General features: G+C 43.2%; 1 protein-coding gene across 4 annotated transcripts in view; it reads right to left on the bottom strand.

Moving 5' to 3' along the window:
* The window catches only part of plxna1b (plexin A1b), a 169,870-nt gene that overhangs the window by 113,227 nt on the left and 33,962 nt on the right, over window positions 1–22,681 (bottom strand). For all 4 annotated transcript variants that reach the window (XM_072382564.1, XM_072382566.1, XM_072382565.1 and 1 more), the window contains exon 3: window positions 9,663–9,845. In XM_072382564.1, coding sequence (XP_072238665.1) covers window positions 9,663–9,845 — 183 coding nt within the window. The remainder of the gene's footprint in view (window positions 1–9,662; window positions 9,846–22,681) is intronic.

Genomic DNA, 22,681 nt, shown 5'->3' with positions numbered 1-22,681 from the left:
CACGCACACGCCTCCATCTTGGCTCTTGGCAGTGTCAGTAGCTGGCCAGACCATTGTAAACCCCACAGGGAGGAGGTAGCGGTATTCAAAATGGCCACATGGGCAGTCAGTGGCCAACTAAACCTTTTCCACAGAGACACGGCATTCAAACTGTAGCCAGCCTATATAACCAATTAAATATAATAGCCAGGGCTTAATTGGTGTTAGCCAAATTAGAGTGACACTCTGCAATTAATGTTTTATAGAGAAGCTCCGGTTGGGAGTGTCTGAGAGCATTTCTATGCTAATTCAGCAACCAAAAGCAGCATTTTTGGCCAGCACATTTTAGCAAAAATGGAGGACAGAAGCAAAGGGAGCAGGACAGAAGTGCAGAGAAGGTGGATGAAATGGGAAGCTGGAAGGAGGAAAAGAAATACTGTCTGGAGTGAGTGGGTGGGGAGAAAGGGAGGGAGAGGAAGAGAGAGCTGAAGAGGGAGGGAAAGAAAGAAGATGCACAAACAAACGCTTGCCTTGGGAATAGATGCAATCAGCTCAGTCAGTCAGCTAATGACTAACTCCATGGAGAAAAGAGAGGAGCAGAAAGAGTATCGATGGTGTGAGTGAATCAAAGAGAAGAAACAGAGACTGAATGTGAGAGAAAATAAGGGAAGGAGGAACAAGAGATCAACTGTAAAGAAGAAAGGTAGATTCAGATGTGACTAATTAATCACTTTTCAACATTTGAACTTAGAGAAAGAAGGATGGATAAACATTTTACCGAGAGGAGACGGTTAGTGATTCGTGAGTGGGCGGGCAGAGAGGAGAGGGAGAGGCAGTGAAAAAGATATCACTCTCTGCAAGACAGTTAGTTAAGATGCACCCAGTGAGTCTCCTCCTAAGTATCCAGTTCTTTCATTCCAAGGCCGTAGCGGATGGAAATTGTAACGTCAAAAGGTCAGCTTCACCAGCTTTTTTGAACTGATTCTTTGCGAGCTAATGCTAAAAACAAAAGCCTTTGGTACAGCAAAAAGAACAACTAATCTACTTAATTAGCACCAAAAGGAACTTTAACTCTTTAATCAGAGTGGATTTGCTGCCTTGCATATAACTAAAAACAAATGAGCCAAAGAAACTGAAATAGTTAAGTTTAGCCAGGAGGCATAAGAGCAGTATGAGGTCGGCTTCCTGCTTGGCTACCACAAACTCTTGTGCTAACAGGATTAGCCACAGGGTGAGTGCAATATGGCTAGCAGTGCTCAGGAGGCGAGTGTGCTTGGGGCAAGTTAGCAAGCCAGCCAATTCTGTGACATGCTTTCATGCCGAAACTATACACTGTGGAGGTCACAGGGTGGGGCGTAATTAGTCAGACAGCGGGACATGCCACCGTGCTGTGTGAGGAGGATGAACGTGGAGCTTTTTTGCATTCCGAATTCTTTTGGAATATGTCACAAGAATCTTTCTATGTGTGTTCAAAACAGAAGGACAGAGACTGGCACTTTGCATTTCAGTTAGAGCATTTTCTGGTACCTAATAACACATTTTATGCAACGATATGCAGGTGTGAGTGTATTAGATGCTGTACACAAAAATGTTAATCATCTTAACGTCACTAAACAAGAGGAACTAATCAAAAACAATCTATTAAGAATCTATTAGCTTGGAAATGTGTAATCTGATAAGCCTGCTACAGTTGCTTCCCACAGGAGAGTGCGAGTGTTTGTGTGTTAGAACTGTAGCGTCGTCTGCGTTCTTCACAGTAGATTAGCTAATTTGATAGTAACTCACATATTCACACTCATCATTTGAGGAAATGGGGTTGAAGAAGCTTCTCCCAGTCAGTTATTTACAGAGATTTAAGAGAGGCATCCAAGAGCTGAGTCCTGTTCCTTTCTGTGTCAGTTTTCTCCATGTGTTTATCCTTCGGTAAAAAGTTGATGATTGAATCCACTTAATGGGTTAAGCAGCCTCCACATGAGGTGGTCGAGGGCTTTTGGAGAGCTGGGCAGCAATTTGAGGACAGTCTCTTGTGAACGAAGGCATATCGTGAGCTCTCTTGGGCCGAATTATACGGGAATGAGTGTGGATTTGGTCGCTATATCTCAAATACAGGCTTGCACACACACACACACACACACACACACACACAAATGTGGGAATATATGAAAACTAATCTATGCCTGCTGTGTCTCTCATGATAACTGACCCTCTGGACAAGACTGCCTGGGTGCATGTCCAAGTACGTATATATCATATTAATGTGCTCGTTTTGTCTTGTTAGCTTGAAAAACAACCCCCCCCCCCCCTCATCTCTATATGTTCGGTAGTGTGTGTGCCCATTGAGCCCTGGCACTGTGCCATCCACCTGGTGTGCTCTCGGCTGTATCATTTGGCACAAACAGAAAAACAGACCAGGGCGCTAAATTCTCTTCCCTACCTTCAGCTTCCTGTTTCTAAAGGCACAAATAAACAAAGAGGACAACAAGTCACCATTTGCTGAAAGTATTCCAAAAAAATTGAATGGTATTTTTTGTTCAGCACTGAAGTTTCAGCAACACAGAATTATACTGACCTTTAAATGTCATTATTTTCTAAGAATATCCCCCTTATATGAACAATACATTATAGATTTCATGATAAATGAAAAGAGATCCTGCACTGTTGTAAGCACATGATATGAAAAGCAGGAGTACTTTGATGTTTCATCCTGAGATGCCTAATAGAGATGACCTAGAAACAGGCTGGCCTCGCCCTCACTTGGATCATGCGAGTGTCCCAGCTTGCATCCAGACTCCTCTAATCTTCCCTTAAAAAATGGATTCAAGCATGGTACATTTATTATTCATCTCCCTCTCTCTTTCTTTTTCAACTGTCTCCCTTTCTCCCGGCTTTCTTTCCCACTCTGATCTCCTCCTCACTTTGGCTCATTAACCCCTGGTAGCAGTGAATTAGGAGGGGAACGGCGAGGTAGTGAATGAGTGCTGAGCGCTGCAGTCACACACTGCTGGACCAAGCTAAAGTACATTAGCGCTGAGATTATCAAGGACTGAACTGTTCTCATCTGCAGCATTAGCTAACACAGGAGATCACTGTAACTTATCCTGCTTGTCAAAAGTGATTAGCTTTGAACATTTACTGCAGCGCTGGTTTTACTTCTGTGTAATAATTGACACTGAGATTAAGAGATATACATTAAGATTAGCAACATGGAATATCAACTCATATTGGCCCTTAGTGCCACCGCTGCTTGTTAGTAAGGTGGAAAATATGGGTTCTAATGACAGTGGAGACACTGTAGGACAAAGGTGCAGAGTTAGAGACACTGCTTTAATGAGACTGTGTGGGTGGATCCATGAGCAAGCGTGTGCAGAAAATGGCATAAAATCTTTTAATAAGCCCCCTCATTACTGTCCGCTCTTACAAACGAAGTGCTACCATCCGGGTTTTAATATGTGAATGCAAAAATGCGTGTGTGAAGGTTCTGCACGAGCTTTTTGTACACAGACGACATCCCACATGTATGTACTTTTTGGTACTCTGTGCATAAGTGTGCGCGCGCACGCTCAAGTCGCTCTAATGAGGGAGAATGATGAGAGAAAAATAGCAATTCGCTACTTTTCAACACATAGAAACGCTCAACTATTATCAAGGAAACTTTGATCACAGAGGGAAACGGGAAGAAAGCGGAAAGAGAATATGTGAGCAGCACATGAAACGGGAAATCTGAGGGAAAACAGAAGCAGGGTGAGGAAGAACTGGATGATTCCTTTTACTAATTCATACAACCGTAGTTGTACAGCTGCCATTTTAGTTCCAACGAGAAGGGTGGAAGTATCCCGGACATTGTTGGAAGCGGCCGTTGCTTGCATACTAAGTTAAAGCAGAGATGACAGCACCAGAGGCCTGAGGTAACACTGTGTATTCACTGTGTGAAATTCTGAAGTGACACCCCCCCGGGCTTGACTGCATCTCTGGATAAACGTGTGTGAGAGTGCATTCACAGAGAGTCGCTGTGCTGTTCGAGGTTGTGTGTATCCACATGTGAGGACGCGCCAACAGATGGGAGAAACACTCAGGCTGGCAATGATGAGAGATAATTGATATCCACATGCTTCAACGCCACACACATATGTACACACATATGGAGGCGTATTCACTCTAAAGATGGATAATATATCAATTTACTCCAACTGAATAGCATTTTTTTGTTAGAGCACAATGGGAGAAATGTCTGAATCATGAAATGAAATGTGTTCCCTGTGCTGGCCACAACAACTACTTCTTGAGGAATGAAAGCAGCAGAAGTTGTAACGCAGGACGCCTTCAATTAATAATCTGGGTATGGTTGGCAGTAACTAGCAAGGACAAAATAACACAAATAAAGCCCATAATCTCAGCTACGTATTGCACTGAAAGGACGAGCCTTTTTCTGATCGTTTTATTACACAAATATTTACACATTTTCAGTTGGGTTTAATGTATTTTTTCTCAGCCTTTCGACACTTCTGAAAGCTTAACTGGGCCAAGACTTCACTCACCACACTTGCATTATTGAAGCTACAATCAAGCCGTAACTTCACACGTTTCTGTGGAAAAAAGCCGGGGCTGTGTTAGAAGATCCACTTGCTCTTTATATCGTCACCTGCATACAGCACAAAATGCGCGAGCTGCACAAGACCGTCGTTCACCGAGCTGCGAGTATCATGTTGGAGTCTTGGCTTACTCTAAACTTTACAGTTTAAAGAAGAAATGAATAGCTGATAACGACAGGGCCGCTGCCGTATTAAGAAGAAAGGAGCTTATCTTAATGTATTTGACTGCTTTATAAAGATAAGGCTGTTGCACAGAGAATATACTGAAGTTGTGTTAAAAGGTACAGCCACAGCTGCAGTTCATGCCTGCAATGCTCCATGAATTAAATACTTTGTAAATAAAGTTGCACTCAGTTTTCCAATCATATTTTGTATGGAGAAAAATGGTTGAATAGACTTAGATTTTGTAGTTTTTGGCCATATGTCATAACTAATTCTTAAACCCTGATAAGTGCGCCCCCCCCCATCCCCTCCAGCTAAATATCATAGCTTGCCAGCATGTTAGTTCACTTGCTTGAGTTGATTTCATGCTAAGTTGCATGCTAACGGGCTCTTATGGTGAGAAAGATGCACTGTATATGCTCAGCTTATCGCACCAAACTCACGCTGCAGATGGGATCGGAAATTTGAAAGCGGTGCTGTCAAAAAGGAGCTGCAGCCGCAGCAGAAAATTACACATTTTGCTGTTAATTTGGGAACATCGTGATAAGATTGGATGACTGATGGCACTCCGGGAAAGAAAGAAATTAAGTGGAAAAACTTTTCTTCTGCACTTGATCTTAACCTCCAGAGCTGCTACCGTGTCTGATCTCTTTGATCATTCTCTACACCCCCTCCCTCCATCTTTTTATTCATCCTCTGTGTGTGTGTGTTTGTATGACCCCGTGCAGTTGTGTGAACTAATGACCGAGAGCTACCAAATGCTTCCACAAAGCCAGTCTCTGTTCTCATGCCCAGGCCAAACAACTCGTGGCTCGGATGGCTGAGCCAAAGAATGACGAAACCACCAGCACAGAAACTGTACTAGAAGCAAAGTCCCCATACCCTATTTTCAATAACTTTAACACTAAAAAAAGGAACAGAAATAGAGGAGGAGTTAACAATTCTTCCGCTATCTTTCCTCCCTGACTGTATCAGTTAGTAAAACCCACTGCGTTCCCACAGTAAGTCTATGTGTTCTCATGTGGGTGGAGGTCCTGTCAGCAAAAGAGAGGAGGTAACACACATTTAAATGCAAACCACAAACACAAGCCCCCCCCCACACACACACAGAGTAGAGTGCATTATGCGCCAGAAGAATAACAATCATCAGTCAATTAGGCCATGACATGGTCTCTTAATGGTGACACCGGCAGTCCCAGTGGAATACATCAGTGACTTCACACAGAAATACACACGCACAAACGACAAACTGTCACTTGTTATTAACCCCTAGAAATCCATACAACCAGTGCGATTGCTGCTGAAGCCCCCTGATCTCACACAAGTCACAGAAAAAGTAAACAATGCCACATCAGCTGAAACACTTTCATCGATTTATGGCAAAATAAAATACAATCAGTCAAAATACTAAATTTTACTTCAATCTTTCGTCAAAGTCAAATAATCTCACTGTCGGCAAAGTGAAGAGAACGCTTCACAATTACAATTTGACATTTTTAACACCCTGATTCTAAATCCGACATTCACACACACCCAGTGGGAGCTTCATGAGGCCTGCTGGGTGTGCAGCGGTTACAACATGTCAACTACCATCTGGCACCTAATGTTCCGATGGTGGCTGCTGCACTCATCCTCCCATCCTTCCATCCTTTGTGACGCACGCAGACAAACAGCAGAACCTGTACCAAAGGGTAAATGGAAACCCCTTCACTGATCATTACAGCCAATCATGTTATCTTTTGGTTACCAGACTCTCACACAAACTGTAAGCCACTCCACTGCCCTCAGCATGCAGAGTCCCATTCTAAGGGGATTTTTATGCTGCTACAATTACCATATTTGTTATAAAAGTGCAACTTCTAAATGTTTTAACATATGTTGCTTATTATGTATTGGCCCAACTGTACCTCTTTGCTTCATGCTTGCCAGTAAAAAAAGAGTCTTTTATTGTAACAGTCTGTCCTGCTGTCGTTAGGAGCTGTGGGTTAGCCTCATTGATGCACTGATGAATGGATACCGGGCAGCACCTCCATACCCAGCCACCTGAGTCTGGCACGGCCACAATGGACACACAGTGGGCACTGGGTGCTCCAACCACCTGGCACTCTGACTGCATACGCACTTAACAGATGGCTCACATTGCCCCCTGATGGAGGACGCAGCTGAGGAATCCTGTCTGAGTGTAAACGTTGTGCAGCATCCAAAAAAAAATAAAACTAACAATCAGATATTGGATTATCGACTCGCATCCTCTCTTTTTGTCTCGTCTCTGCAGACCACCTACTGAGACCTGTGCTTTTGTGTGCTTTTGTGTGCAAGTGTGCGCGCGTCATGGCGAATGATCTTTTATTGTCGACGCTCAACAATGCCTGAAAGAGCAGAAGTGGCTGAGAGATTCGCCACATTCACCAGTTTCATTTGAACAGGCACCTGATCCATCAGCCCAATTTCCTTTTTTAAAACCACGCAGACGTGATGTGAGGTAGCATATGTAAAGCAGGCATACAGCTGACGGATGCACACAGAGAGGCGGTGACCAACGACGAGTCGAGCCAAGCAGCCAGAGACAACGATACCGTCAAAGTGCACGGAGGCTTATCATCGAAATGCTAAGTGCAGCAGATGACCTGCCCACCGCTACGTCCTCGACCCCAGCAGCATCCAGATGACCGCCAGAATGAGTTAATCGCATGAGTGGACAGCACCTCTCTTCACCACTTCCTACTAACCTCCACCTCCTGTTGCTTTTCCCCCCCTCTATCTACTTCATCTTTCTATCTTTCTTCCTGTTTCAAGATCTCTCCGATCTGTGTCCTATTAAAGCCCAACTCATTAGTGAAAGCTTCCCCTGTGAGTGTGACTTAGAGTGTGTGTGGCAAACAGAGCACAAAGGGACTTCATTAGCGCTTGCTTTAAACATGTTTATGCCGCTGTCTTGTTGCTCTGGACAACCTTGAACACCCCTGTTGGTTAAAAATAGACAGAGAATGTAACGCAGATTACCAAAGTACTGAAAGTCTGGTCAGATAATGGCCGAAGAGATGCTTCAGGTTGAATAATATTGCTTACAGCAGAAATAAGCTCCAGTGTGTTGATGAAAAAAATTGATCAGTTTTTCTCTAAAAGTGCAACATCCGTCCTCCCCGCCAATTTTCTCCTTGTTTCTACCCTCTCCTGTCCGCAGCCGTAACCACGGCTACGCGATGAAGATTCAACAGTAATGCTTTCCTGAGAAAAGTGCAAGAAGAAGAAAACACACGTCAGTTTATCACAGCCTGCATGCACTCCAACAAAGTTGTCAAACCCCTGAAAAGGTACCGCTGCAAGTCTCGGTTTATAAATATGTGTGTGCCTGAAAATCAGCTTTCACAGATTGGTCCTTCAAAAAACACAATGCTTTTTGTTTTTCCAAGATAAGATTTTTCTCTTTCTTTTTTTGTTGCCTATTGTTGCTTTTTTGGTTTTCAGAGGCAGCCAAAAGATCTGCAGGCTCTTTGGCTCTGCTTTCAGCACACACACACACTCACACGTGCGTGCGCGCACACACACTGCGAGAACTCCACAAAACAACAACCTGAAGTAGCACTGCTTTCCCAGGTGATGCTGCACACACATACACCTCGACCGGAGTGCATAACAGCGCGGAAGAAAAGACGCGAGAGCAGCTAGATAAATAAAGGGGCCTTTGCCAAGCTAAGTGAATGGGTGTCACGCTGACAAATGCACAACACTGAATCTTAGTCGACAGTGTATTGTTTGTCGTCTTTTGCTCTCTCACAAACACGAGCATACACATGCGCGCACACAAACCCCCGCCATCAGAGGCGCACGCACCATTATGCATACGATGAGTGACAAACACACAAACACTGCGTGCATACGCAAACACGCATTAGAAGCACACAAACACACAGGCTGATTATACATTCATAATATTGAATGGATGACAGGTCTTGAGCAGTGAGGAGAGAAACGGGCTGAATTCTAATGAGCTGCAATTTACCCCGAGAGCTCTGCCCTCCGTAGACTGGATACACACACATAGTAACAAATACGCAGGCTTGACAAAAGTGAGTAACACAAGAGGAATCGTAATTATGCCAGATTGTGTGTGCGTCTGACACAAACTCAAAAAGCTAAACTTGCAGTTAACTTGTGGAGTTTTCTTTTTTTTTTCTATTATTCTCAACTAAAAGAGCTAAACAGCTGCATAAGTGTGGAGAAAACGTGTTTCTGATGTTCACACCAACCCTCATATGGAAAGTAGTTGTTCAAAAAAGTGTCAAATTTTAAACTGAATATCAAGAAAACGATGCTCTCGGAATATCTTACATCAAAAACAGTATCAAGAAGAAGAAGAATGATAGCGTTATGCAATACCAAATACTGCACTCAGTCCATTGTCAGCCATTAACATCTGTTAGCATCAGTTTGCATCCTCAACTCTACACTCTCACATGTTGAATTCCCTACAAAGTCCTCCTCATTTCCATGTTTTTTTCTGTTTGATATCATACCGTACAATAAGTCTGAAATAGTGACTTGTACTAAGACAAAATGTTGATAAGCAGTCGCTGATTTTTTCAACGCCGTCCGACACAATCCACACAGACGATAGCTGCGCTGTGATTTTGGCTGGATTCACGTGTGAACTGAGAGAAAAAGTTAGCAGTTAGCCACATGTGGCTGCCACTGATGAAGCAGGGAAGAGGAGAGGGATGGGTTGGAAACACAAGCCCACGTGCTCTCGGGGCCCGACTAAAAACAGGTTCTCTTACACAACAATGAAATGTATCCATGTCAGTCGTCTCAATTCATACCTCAAAGGTAACATCATAAAATCCAAAAACCATAAGCTATAATCCCACCTAATAAAAACTGCTAAAATTCAGCCAAAGCAAACAAAAATAAAAAACACGCACACATCCTTACCTTCTTCAGTTTTCCATTGCGTGTGCCGACAAACGCCACTGTGTTGCCACGGTAGTCGTACGCTGCCACGGAGGTCATGCCATCGTCCTTGTCTACGAAGAGAGGGATGCCCTCGATGGTGCTGGTTCCCCCCAAAGGCTGGTTGAAATCCTGGCCGCAGAAGTTGTCATCTATCTGCAGAGGCTGGGGGGGGCAGGGGGGATAAGAGAAAAACAACAATAAGACTGAGGGAATGTGTTTTTATGGGTGTGTCGTCTTTAACCACATTCACACACAATTTCGAGTTGCTTTTTGTGGCTTCGAGAGATGTTTCCACAAAAGCAGAGATGTTGTTTATAGAAATGCAAAAAGCTTAATTACAAGCACAGCAAAGACTGTTCCCTGATCACTCTGAACACATCTGAAATGCCATGCAGTCTATCGTCTTTTGTGGAAATCGTTCAGTACATCGACAGCGTCGCTGCAAAGTTGAGAAACTGGACGGAAAGAACAAAGGCTCAATCTGTTTTTCCAACAAAAGTGGCGTGTTAAAACAAGTTTCCTAAATACAGGTTCCTGCAGCTAAAACAAACCGATTAGACTGGTCCCGAGAGCAAAAAGCACGTTTACCCTCAGGGGTCTTGAGACAACAATGAGAATAGTCCAGAAACTGCCACTAACTCCTCAGCTTTTAACGACAGCATGAAGGGATATGATAACACTGCTGGGCCATAGTTTCTGACAATCATGACCATCCAAGTAAAAACAGGGTATTTCATCATCAGGCAGAGGTCAGTGACAATACTGAGTTCATGAAGACTGCGTCAGTGCGAGACATAAACACGTGTTTCTTTAGAGAAAAAGTGAGCTGCACCCACTCTCGCTGCCCCGAGCGCAGCTCTCTGATAGAAAAAAGATTCTGTGCCTGCTGATGTTGCTGAAGCTGAGAAAAATCAGCGACCCCTGGAGAAAAGTCTGGCCTCTGACTGAATGCAGATAAATCACTTTCCTGTTGCATTCAAAAACCCAACGACAGTGGGTGTTAGTGGATCTGTTGACCAGGGTGTTAGGGGGAAAAAAAGAAGTCTTGAGACATAACAAAACTCAGGATGTTCATGATGTAAAGTTCAGGATGTAAAGCACTTCAACCCAAGCACCCCCACTACGCCCCTAAAAAGCAGATCTTGAAAGCAGTCCAGCTGTGCTGAAGTCGTTGCGACTCGTTTCAATCGCTCAGTGGGATCACAGAGAAGACTCCTGATGCACCATCGAACTTTAATGCTTTGATTCCATTTCCCAACACATTAAGTGGTCTCATTCAAATAAAGGCCCATTCATACACTCACACACACACACCACTTTCTCCCAAGCAGAATCCCAGCATGCACAAACCTTTTTACTCACAAATGTCCGGTCATGGCGGTGACACGGCGGTAATGCTGGCAAGCATGTGACAATATCGGAAGCATTCCAGAGTCATGAGGGCCCATCACCCGAGGCAATTCACTGACCCATATGATCACTTAACCAGTCACCACACACACTCACTCAGGGTATAATCAATGACGACGGGTTCAAGTGCCACAAAGACTGAATGGATGCCTTTCTGACCATGTATGCTTTGTTAAACTAACACATTTTATTGCCCATTTTCAGGCTATCAGTCCAAAATCTGTAAAATTCTACTGGTGGTAAACAAGCTAGTTAATGAATTCAGCTGACGGCAAACATAAAGGAGGTTATTAAGGCTTCTCACCCTGGACGACTTCCCATTTTACCCCGTTTGATATCACAGTAGATTTGATATCTTTTTTATACTTCTAACTGCCAAACAAAGCAGAATGCTGACCAGACAAAAAGCTAGGGCTCTGAGAAAGTTTTTTTTGCTTAATCTTAAAGGCTAAGTGATCGATGAAATACGCAAGATACGATCAAAAATGTGCTTGCTAGTCCATTTTGTTCCCAACAGGGAATATATGACAGTTATGTGTCAGAGACAAAACGTAGAACTGAACGGGCGTCAGTGTGTTAACCAGAACCAGTAAGCGCATGCGAGTTGGGAGTGTATAAACATCAGTGTAATCCAAAGACTTATCACTGCATCATCTGATTGATCCACACAGTAGAAAAGATAACACTCCTCCCCTTACACACACTTTATGTGCCTCCTGATCTCCCTTAATTGCCAGCAGCTCAGCACACGTCAATAAAAACGTTTTTTTTTTTTTTTTTTTTTTTACATCCCCACTCTTCTTTCTCAGTCTGCTTTCAGCTTCCACGGCAACGGAGCAATCTTCAAAATCCACCATCTTTAATAAGTCTCGCTCTGCCTTAGAGATGCACCAACACACTTGTATTTTCTGGGTTTCCATCTAATACCGCTGTCTGAATGTAGATATCTGTCCATATCGATACGTTCCCATCACTAACACGGCTCTTTAACTTGAAACAGGTTAAGATTAAAGCCCCTTTTTTAGTTCCCCTGAAGGGAAACAACCCTGTTATAGCAGCGTGAGGATAAAAAAGAAAAAGAAAAGGCTGCTTTAAAAAAGTCACACGTAAAAAGGAAAACAAGATAATATGATATACAAGAATCCAACAAGTTATGTCAAATGTCATAATAACAGTAGTATCAAAGCGAAGGCTATAATTTGGTTTTTAAAATGGTCTATTTGGCCGAAAAGTTGTTGTACGGTTGTTTTTTTGTGATGATGGTAGTATAGTGTAAGGTTACATAAGGCTACAGTAAACCACACGGCACTGTCGGCTACACCACAGCTATTTTTGCCTGTATTTATAGCCGCATTATTATTATTCCCATCATATTATTACATTAGAGGCAAGAGAATGATCCTCTCTCACATCTTCGTCAGCTTCTCTGTCCTCAGCGCTACTCTGAAAAGCCTGAGATCGCGCCAAACGCTGCGCCCAGTTTACTTTGCTGCCCCTTGCTTTGGGGCAAACCCTGTTTTCTCTGACCGTTGCAGTGCTGTGGCGCACTCCACAGAGCCGTGTTCTCTCCGTGCCCGATAGGGTGGGCAGGGTGGGGGAGCAACGTGAAGGCCTGCCACAGAGGGGAAAAGAAAGAAAAACTGCTCTGTTCATAAAGTTACGAGACTTTCTGCTTGTGTTTGAGATATAGATGCAGGTACCGCACGCAGCTTTACGTTAGAGAAAGAGTTCTCGATGTTATTATTATTTTCTTTTTTTTTTTTTACAAAAATAAATGTAGGTTTGCCATCTTTTACCAGCCTTGTCAGGGAACTGTTGTGTAGCCAGTTCAGATACAGCTGATTTTCAGCATGTTAAAGAAAACAAACAACCTGTGGCATTCTTGGGAGGATGGTTATTCGCTTTTTTAATATGTTAAAAATAAACACTTGACAGATAGGACACTAAACTGTATCAATGTTCCCGGGCTGCCGGCTTCATTGAGTTGAAGTCTTTCCTCAAAGGAAAGTTTGAACGCTCTTTGCTCTGTGGCAAGACGTGAGGCCATCTTAAAATAGAACCTCAGCATCACCAAACGAGAAAAGTGTTCAAAATTCACAAAAGTACAAGTGTGCATTTACAGCAGAGGCAACGACTACCATCTTGAGTCAGTGATGACTGTGAAAAGTATTCGCTTTCTTCAGGCATCATCTCCATGTTTCACTGGACCGGTCCAATGCAGAAGTTGGATCGTATCAGTCCCAACTCCACTCTGCCTCCATATCTCGCTCCATCCCTTTTTTTTCCCCCAATCCTCACGCATCGAGGCTTTTGCTGTCCAAGAAGCTTGCCGAGCTATCAGCTCGGGTCGAACAAAGTGCTCGCCCCCTTTCACCTTCCATCCCTTTTAGTCACATGGCAACAGAAAGCATAAAAGAGAGAGAGGCATTTTAATGGAGGCCTCTGTTTGTTTGAGAGTGCGTTTAAGAAAGTGACAGAAACAAACACAGCTATTACCCGAAACAACTTTCTTCTGTCACCGGCCAATTGCTATGGGGCAATTTCTTCCCTATAGAACAAAGGTGACTGACAGACAACAAACACACACATCTATGGGCTCGTAAACCTGTGCACACTTACATAAACCAAAACATGCATTCAGCCAAAGCATCCACTTTATTTTTGTGTACGAGGCTACGAGGAACAAAACAAGTCCCATCATCTTCACGTGACATGCGACGACTTTAAACTATATAGTCATGTGAAACAAATCCATTAGTCTGGATTAGAGTCAGCTCAAGACACACACACACACACACAAGAAATCTCATGACATCAGAGCCTAAGGGACTCGAGTTAAAAGGGTTAATCCATCATCTATAGAGGAGAGTAACTGTTGAAAACACTGTGTATAGTTGCCATAAGAGCCAACAAAAGGGTCAACACCCACAACATCGATACACACACCACCGACCACACACAGTAGCCTGCATAGGTCTCTCTGGGGCACAGGAGGGTAAAGGTGCTACAGCTTTTTTGCAAGTCTGGAGGGTTTAAACAGCAGAGATCAGCATGGAATAAAAGGCGTTTCCCCTTGAGGTTGGAAACATTTTATGGGGGCTACATTCTGGTGTGTATTATGCAATTTAATGCACTAAAAGATTCCCACGAGATTTACAGCCAATATTCAGCGTGGAAGGAATATTCCTCTCTGTGGTCTCCACCGGGTTACTGGCTGAAGACTGTATTTACAGCTCTGCAGCGTTTTCAAAGAGGCAGGGATGAAAGAGTTGAGCCGGCAACCTTCTGCCGACTTTGGCAGCAGAGTCTCACAAATGCAGAAGAGGTTTCTTGTTTTGATTTTCAAGGAATGCGTGAATTGCAGGGTGAATGAATTAGCAGCTCTGCAATTCACAGGAACATGGCCTGCTTTTTTTCCTCTGTTCTTCTTCTTCTCCTCCTTGAAACGCGTCACACTTCAGGTAGTATATGGAGTTTCGTTCTTTGCAAAAGAGGGGTGCTTTCTCAGAGCAAGACTTTTATGTAATGTTCTAACGCGGTCTTGAGCAATACCTGCTCTCTGGGCTTTTCTTTGTACACTGGCACAATTCATTCAGTTCTTCTCAGTCCAGTCCTTCTCCCTAATCACTTTCAGAGGAATGCGTGTTTTGTTTTGTGAACCAGTGTTGTGTCTAAGATCCCTTCTTAGCAAACAACCACATTTTTACAGGCAATAAAGGAAGAAATGAAAGATGGCTCAAGACTTTTTGCAAATTTACTGTCATAAATTGTTTGTTTTTTTAGCTTTTACATTTTCTGACTGCAAAATCAAATCAAGTAATAACAAAACAAAGGATTACAAAACTATTCACAGATTAAGTCATCTCACAGTCTCCCTCACATTTAGGGCAACTAATCATTAAAGATTTATTTATACGTCCAGACTGAGAACCTCATAATTCCCCCTAGTTTTCACGATGAATACTGCTGATAAGACAAATGAGGACTGCACACACACACACACACACACACAGAAATAAAACCCAGAGTGGTATCTCGAAACACTTGGAAGTCATGTGTGATGATGACTAGCAGCCATTACTGTGATGGTTTCCCCTGGGTGGGGTTACTTCACCCACTTCAAAACGTTGAATTTAGTCATTCATATGATACCAAACACGTGTGTACACACGACTCAGCCCACAATAACGCTGACTGATTGCAGATGTGCGCTGGCTAGCCTGTGTTGCAGGAAATGGCTGAATAATCATTCTCCTATGATTGCAGCCTCTTTAACGGATTGCGTCAGGAAAATATGTTTGGGCACACATTACGCGAACCACAACAGCCCCCCTCTATTCAGAGAGGCATACGGAAACAGCGGAATACAATACGGGCTTATGTACGTGAACGTGCGCAGTGTTGTTGATCGGATGCACTGCTGCGAGTTCCAGCGATTAAGCTGGGAGGGAAACATGTGACAAAGAAAACACTCATTCAGCGTGTTGCATTTAAGAGGCACTGTGTTCCTCTGGAACACCCTGTTTGTGGAGGAAAAATACCACGTGGAGCTAGCAGAAGACAGGCAAAAGTGGCCGATGTGGGTTCAGTTGTCAGTGGTCTCCTCATGAAGGCAACAGATAAACAAAAGGGCCTCAAGACACACCCATTTCCTGCGCTCTCAAACACAACACAAGTGATGCATGCGCTGTTATTGTGGACATGAACGGCATGTGCACAAAACCTCCAATCTCCTTGAGTGTAAGTGCGTATTTGATTGTATGCAAGAGTGCGTGTGAGAAAGCAGGGAAGTGAGAGAAGTTGCACATAAGTGGGAAGTAGAAAAGGGAAACATACAGGAGCTGATCCTCTGCCGACTTCTTTTTTTTTTCATCCAGATGATGGAGATTTTCACAGTGCACACACGCACCCACACCCACAGAGAGCGCTGAGAGTATGCTGGCTGACGCAGGTGCCTTTCACCTGATGTGCGTGTCTCTGCGTGTGTGTGTGTGTGTGTCTGGCTCCAAGCAGAGTGAGAGATTCTGGAAGAGGGCAGCTTATAAATAACCCATCAGTGGGAGCTTTGAACTCACAGAGACATCGCTGGAGTTTCTTCAGGTTGAATAAACACAAGAAGTGAAGCTAAATCTGTGCGCATGTGCTTGCACATCTGGACATGCTCTTGTGCTGATTTATAAAGCAGAGGAGCAACCTAAAAAAACCTAGCATCTGATAAAAGAGCTTGAATAAGGGCACCTGGACTTCTTCTTGGATCTCTAGCATCTGATAGTCGCTGTAGTAACACATTTAGAACTTTGTGTGCCTGTTATCCATCAACATGGATGCTACAGAGGAAAACGGGTCCCTCACTCATATGTTAATGTGTGGAAGGTGACTTTAACTAGCCGTGTCTCAACATGATCCATTACCAGCTTCACATGGAAATAGTTTGGTCATTCTACCTTCAGCATTATAATTTCGGCTCAACAGAGGACAGGAAGAAGCAAGAAATAGGATTCTTTAACCACCTATAAATTGTCTCTCTTTAACTCACTACAGCTATTTTCAAGCATGAGTTACTTGATTCTCACTGATCAATAAGTTGGAAAAAGATGCGTGCACCAATTCCATATTGACGGGGTGCGGGGTGGTAATTTCAGTGTTGAGTGCACTCCAAGCAGACAGTGAAACCTCAAAGAGTTGGCACATATTCAGAGAAGCGCCTCCATAAGCTGTCATCACATGTTTAGACCACAGCCGACCGGCAGAGACAGAATATTGCAGACTGCATGGAGTGTGGAGAGAGAAATAAAACAACCCTAAATGCACAAAAATAAGCACTTGAAAGTGAACATGCACCAAGGTTAGCTCGCAAGCCGGCAGGAAGAAAGAGGACACGCTGAACCACCCCCCCCACTGGGACTCTTTTTAAAGAGTTTAAACAGCAGAAGATATTCTAACTAATTTGAATTCTGAATTTCCCCGTGTCATATCGAGAGGCAATAGGCAAGCAAAGTAGAAGCCTGAGTGTGATGATGAGCACGCACTAACTGCACATAGGATTGATGGATACGTGTGAGCAACAGATTATCTATCGAGGCTGCAACTGGGAACATATGTGAGAAGTATGAGCCGAGCAGACACTCCCAACACTATTAGCATGCGCAGTACGACTACTTCCCCACATTTCCTGATTACACCTAATAATGATGTATGCAACACACCACCCACACACAGTACCAATCAATACATAATTACACTGACAATTAGTATCATTAGACTGGTGCTATAGCTGCTGATTTGTGGAGGCAAACACTCCTCAGAGAGGGAGAAAGGTCAGGGAAAAAAAAAAAGAAAAAAGAAAGAGAGAGAGAATTAAGCAGCTCACACAAAGTCTGCACGGGGTCTATTCCAAAAGCAGTCTATCGTTCCGTGAGAACGGGCAGAGAGCGGCACACTGGCGTGTGTGGGACACTTTCAGCGTAAAACTCCTCAGAAATTCAAAAATCCCTTATTTAAAAAAAAATATTTCATTTAATCGCCAAATAATAACTGGCATAAACTCGCTATTACCGATAACTCTTAAAGCATGCAATCCGATTGGTGTCTCCTAGCTCAACTAATTTAGACTGTCAATTAACTCTGTTCATCAACTCTGGCTTAATTAATCAAGTTTAATTACTTAAACATATTTGCTGCCACATCCTTTTAGATTAGGTCCACAGAAATAAGATGGTGTATCAAAAAGACCACAAGTGAGTTGAGTCCATTACATGATATTCTTAATGATGGATTTAATCAGGTTAGGAGCTGGCTCCGTAGTCAATTAAACTTTGTCTCGTCTCTATGACAGTAATGAAAATCTGCTCCACTGACTTAATGTGGGCTCGTCTTTTACTTTTTATTTGTTGCAAGACGCCACTCTTTAGGCAGCAAAAAATATGCTACTCCTTTATCATTTTAAACTTTGCCAAGCAAGTCTTCGAATAAAAGTGACCCTTGGAAATAAAGAGAACTCACTCTGTCCTCCTCAAATTCAGCGAGTCTATTATTCCTCTATAGTGGCCTCTTATCAGCAGGAGGGATCTTTTTTGTATCTCCAATACCGCTGCAAGCAGTCTCTTTAGTGCAGCTCACAATAAGATTGTATTTAGTCTATTAACCACGCTCGCCTCAGCTACCTCAACAAGAGCTAACTTCCAGTTAGCTGGTTGCCTATCGCTTTAGCAGCAGTAACAGCAGTTTCAGCTCTTAATAAGCGTGTGTATTACTTGTCTAAAAGTATAACTAAAGATTAAGAAGAACACCTATCCCTAAAAGATCTAAAGGCAGAAAATGATTGCATTACTTCATGATCACAGTGCTCTCAATGCTAATTCACAATAAATACACAACAAATGGCAGAAATAAAGAAGCAGCTTTTTAGTCAACACTAACAAGCTGCGGAAAATCAAATAGGAGCTACAAAAGTGATCACTGCCAAAGCTCACCTTTGACACTGAAGTCCAGGCAACAGCTGGTCTATGCAGACTAAAACTATGGCTACTCCAGACCAACTGGTTCACTATGATTGAGCGTCTGATTGATGCATTGGCTCATGACAAAGTTCAAAACTAACCCCATCCATCTTTTAATGAAGTCAAAGCAGTGTGTCACTTTGAGCAGTCACTTGAATGAATGCTGCCAAAAAAAAAGTGCCAATGCTGCTTCACATGAGGACAAGGAATGTAGCAGGCGGGGGGGGGTTCAAGAGAATTCAGTTGCACAAAATGCAAAGTTAGCTGGAAGTGCACTCGTATGACATTAACAAGAGATTAACTGAAAGAGATTTGTAGCTCTGGATCAGCTTGCTCTGGTGAATTTTAAGTGTTTTTATGAGAAATTTAAAAAAAAAGGTGTTCATTCATGATGTGGACTGAAGGGAAGTTTAGGAAGGGTTTGGATGGGCTGTCTTTAAAAGATGAACAGAGTAACTGAGCACCATGAACTGTGTGTACAGTTTCCATTGAAACTTGGGCCAATGCAAGCACGCCCTTTGGCTAATATTCATTGACTGCGTTTGTGTTTCTTTATCATTCTCACAAATAGTCTTTTTGCCACCTCAGTATTAAACTTTTCCTTCACTGAAGAAAAGCGCGTGTGTGCTTTGTTCAGTGTGGAGAGAAACAACGTGGCGTCACCACGTAGAAGCAAAAATCTGGCAGCACAGCAGAGCAAAAAGATTCAGTGACTTTCTCTACCTGGAACTCCCCTCTTTAAATTCTCACAGAAAAAGCCTGGTGTTGTGCTTCCGAATGCTCATTAGCACGGCGCTCACAGCCCTCTCAGAGGAGCTCCGACACACCTTTGCAGAGGAGGAGGACAGCAGTGGCCAGGTGACGGACACCGATATTATTCGTGCGGATGTCAGTGTTGAATCATGCTCTGCTCTCCTTGCTCTATCCTCCTCCCTTCTTCCTGTCATCCACCCTTTTCTCAAGCTGTTCTTGGCAGTGAAAAGATTTCTAAGGCTATCACTCTTCCTCTCGCCCTGCTCACCACTCCGTCAGTGAATCACTGCCTCTCCTGGCTTCTCCCCTTCTTGGCCGTTTTTCATTCCCCCTTCCCCACTGGATATCATTTTCTCTTAGTCTGTTTTGTCTATTTACTCAACTCTACAGTCATTCTCCCTCATTTCCCTATCCTTTACACTGGGGTTATGGTTCAGCTGGCATCCTTTCTTTTTTTAATATCTGCACAGACTGAAATATGACCGCTTTGTCGCGTCACAGAGGAAACACTGAAAATGCGATTCAAAATTAATCTCTGGAGACGATCCATTTTTTCCAGTAAAATCTAAATGATTCTGAACACAACACCACCCTCAAAGCTTAAAGAAAACAAACACCTGACACTGTAATGAAATCTGCAAATCATCATTTGATCAAACGCTCAGATTTGGAAAAAACTTGACTGCGTTCTGGACGTTGCTGTTTCTGCTGTCTGTGTTATTCTAATCATCCCCAGTCTTTCCCTCTGGGCATCTCCCCTGGCTACACTCTACATTTTGCTCTCACTCTGTCTTCCTCATCTCTTCAACACCATCCTTCAAATTCCTGAACTCTCTCCTGCATGTTGCATCCAACTCTTCTTTTGGTTCTGAAGCTCTGTCTTGGTTCTTTCTTTTTGATAACCACCCACATGCGGCACCTTTCTCTTCTTCTCTCTCTCTCTTGCTCACTTTCTTAAACCCGTTCGTCCCTTCATGCTCTCATCTCTGTACGGTTTCTTTTCCATCGCTTTCAATGCACTCTCCAATGTTTGCAGTCATCTCCTTCTCTCTGGGCCCTAACTCGGCGCATCTCTTCCACCCTCTCACTCTCCCTCTGTGGAAATGGTTTGTATTGATCCGCTCTAAAACTAGGGAGGAGGTCAGGGGGGTTCACTAATAAAGCTCAGGGACACAACAGAGACACACAAGCAACATAATATCACACACAAACAGCAGACAAATATAGTCCAGTATCTGAGCCGAGGTGCTAAATGCTGTTGGTCCGCTTTGCTGAGAAAAGAATGTTTTATCATTGAGCAGTTTCTAATGTGCCCAAATGTTAGCAAAAACAGCCACCGTGTCTACAGAACTACAAACATATCCTCCTAATGACGGCCACAGGCGCAATTTAAACTTCGCACTGAACACCTGGTCGTTCATCATGGCTGTGTAGCTAACAGCTGTCCAAGCTACCCATCCCACCACCACCCACCCGGCCTTGCCCTCTTCACTGCACCACGGCAGGGTCAACCTAAACATATTCACCCTCTGCCCCCCACTTTACCGAGCCTTTTCCCACACTGCTCAGACTGCATTTTAATTCCTGAAGTGGCTCAAAGTCTGGGAGGAGGCTTAGCTCCAATCAGCTGTACCTAACAGCATTAAACATCACCTGGATGAATTAAGGTGGAGAGGTGACAGAGTTCATTCACAACATAAAAGCGGTTTTTTTTTTTCCCCTCCATCAAACTTTATTAATAGAACTATGCGAACTGAAAATGTTGCATCAAACATCAAGACGAGCCATCAGATAAACAGATGGGGGCTTGTGACATGACAATAAGTGTAAACTTATTTAATTATTCATATTATTCATGCAGGCCCCATCTCTTATACAGTGTGAAAATAAGAGACTGTGCCAGGTTTCTCCTTCAGTTAAAAGTTTACTAGCCAATAGTGTTTAGCTTGATTTTCATTGATCTTACGATACCGTCACAACAACTTTAGCTTTTTTTGGTTTAGCATCGGTGTTGCCATGCACCGAGCCTTTGGCTTTGAGTCTAAGTGTCTAACTTTGCTCGTACATTAAAGTAGTAGTAATCTAAAAAAAAGAAAAGAAAAATACATTTAAAAAAAAAAATCAACCACTGCGGTCATGACTGTCTGTTTTAATTTGGCTATTACCTATACTTGTGCTGTTGCCTAAGCTAAAACCTTCACAGTTAGCAATAGGACACGGCTATACCTGATGAAATACCGCTTTTCTTCCAGGTTCTGATCGGCATGTGGACATCATCGCTGAGCTTTACAAATATCTAAGTGTGGTATGTTTGTATTGGTTATTGAGATTTTTTGTTCCATTCAGTTCTTTCTGTGTTACTCTGTGCTTGTAGTGTTTAGTTACTTTGCACAACACAAGCTCTCCCAGTGAAAAATGACATCAGATTGGAGCTCCCTTCAGACACTGACAGAGGTGCAGGTCAGTGTTGGGCAGCTGACATCGGGTCAGTTTTTCGGGCCAGACGTCATTAACCTAAGGCTGACCTCTCGGGCCTTGCTGCTGTCACGGGGTCAGCCAATCAGCTTATAATTGGAGGTATTACATCACCAATGAAGCCATCCTATATGAGACAATAGCTTTTGAGGCAACCATGGTAACAAGCCCGGCAGAATGAAGGGAAGCAGCAAGAAAGAACACAGTTAGTTCTGTCAGTGAAAGTATGAGTAAACGAACGAGTGAATCACAGGCATGAAGGCTGTAGCTGTAAAATTATGAAGAATATTTTTGTGGCATGCTGTCTGTGGAGAGAATTACTGTTGCAAAGGTACAGATAACACAATGAAAATAGAGTGAGATATTTCAACATGAAAACAATGCTGTAGCGTCATCGTGGCTGGAAATGTGTAGGTGTGATCAAATTAAGAGCAGATAGAGTCCATTTAGATGGAGCCTTGATGTGGTGGATGGACGACTCGCTTGCATGTTTTAATGAGACACCTAAATAAAGTCTATGTTCTTGCATAGAGCGGCTCGTTGTTCCTGCTATAAATGAGTGAAAAGGGTCTTGAAAAGAGTTTTAGATTATATGTTAACTGATAAACTTAGTTTGGAGTCTTTGAAAAAGCCAACACAACTGAGGTTGATCAGTCCAGCTACCATGACAGCATTAAGTGAATCTGTGTAATAAAAGTCATCGACCTGAGAGGCATCACAGCGGGATTACCAGAAGCCCTGCACCAGACTGAAGGTGGAGTAGAGCTCTTGATAGCGCTCTGCACCAAAAGCTCCGGCTGCACTAGTGCAAAGGTCTAATTGAAATAAATGAGATAGTCTGTTTTTTGGCCTTAAAGCTAT

This window comes from Leuresthes tenuis, unplaced genomic scaffold (genome assembly GCF_036924035.1).
Source record: "Leuresthes tenuis unplaced genomic scaffold, fLeuTen1.0.hap1 SCAF_3, whole genome shotgun sequence".
NCBI classification, from domain to species: domain Eukaryota; kingdom Metazoa; phylum Chordata; class Actinopteri; order Atheriniformes; family Atherinopsidae; genus Leuresthes; species Leuresthes tenuis.
Note: the sequence above shows the minus strand (reverse complement) of the source record. Positions and strands in the feature narration are given on the sequence as shown.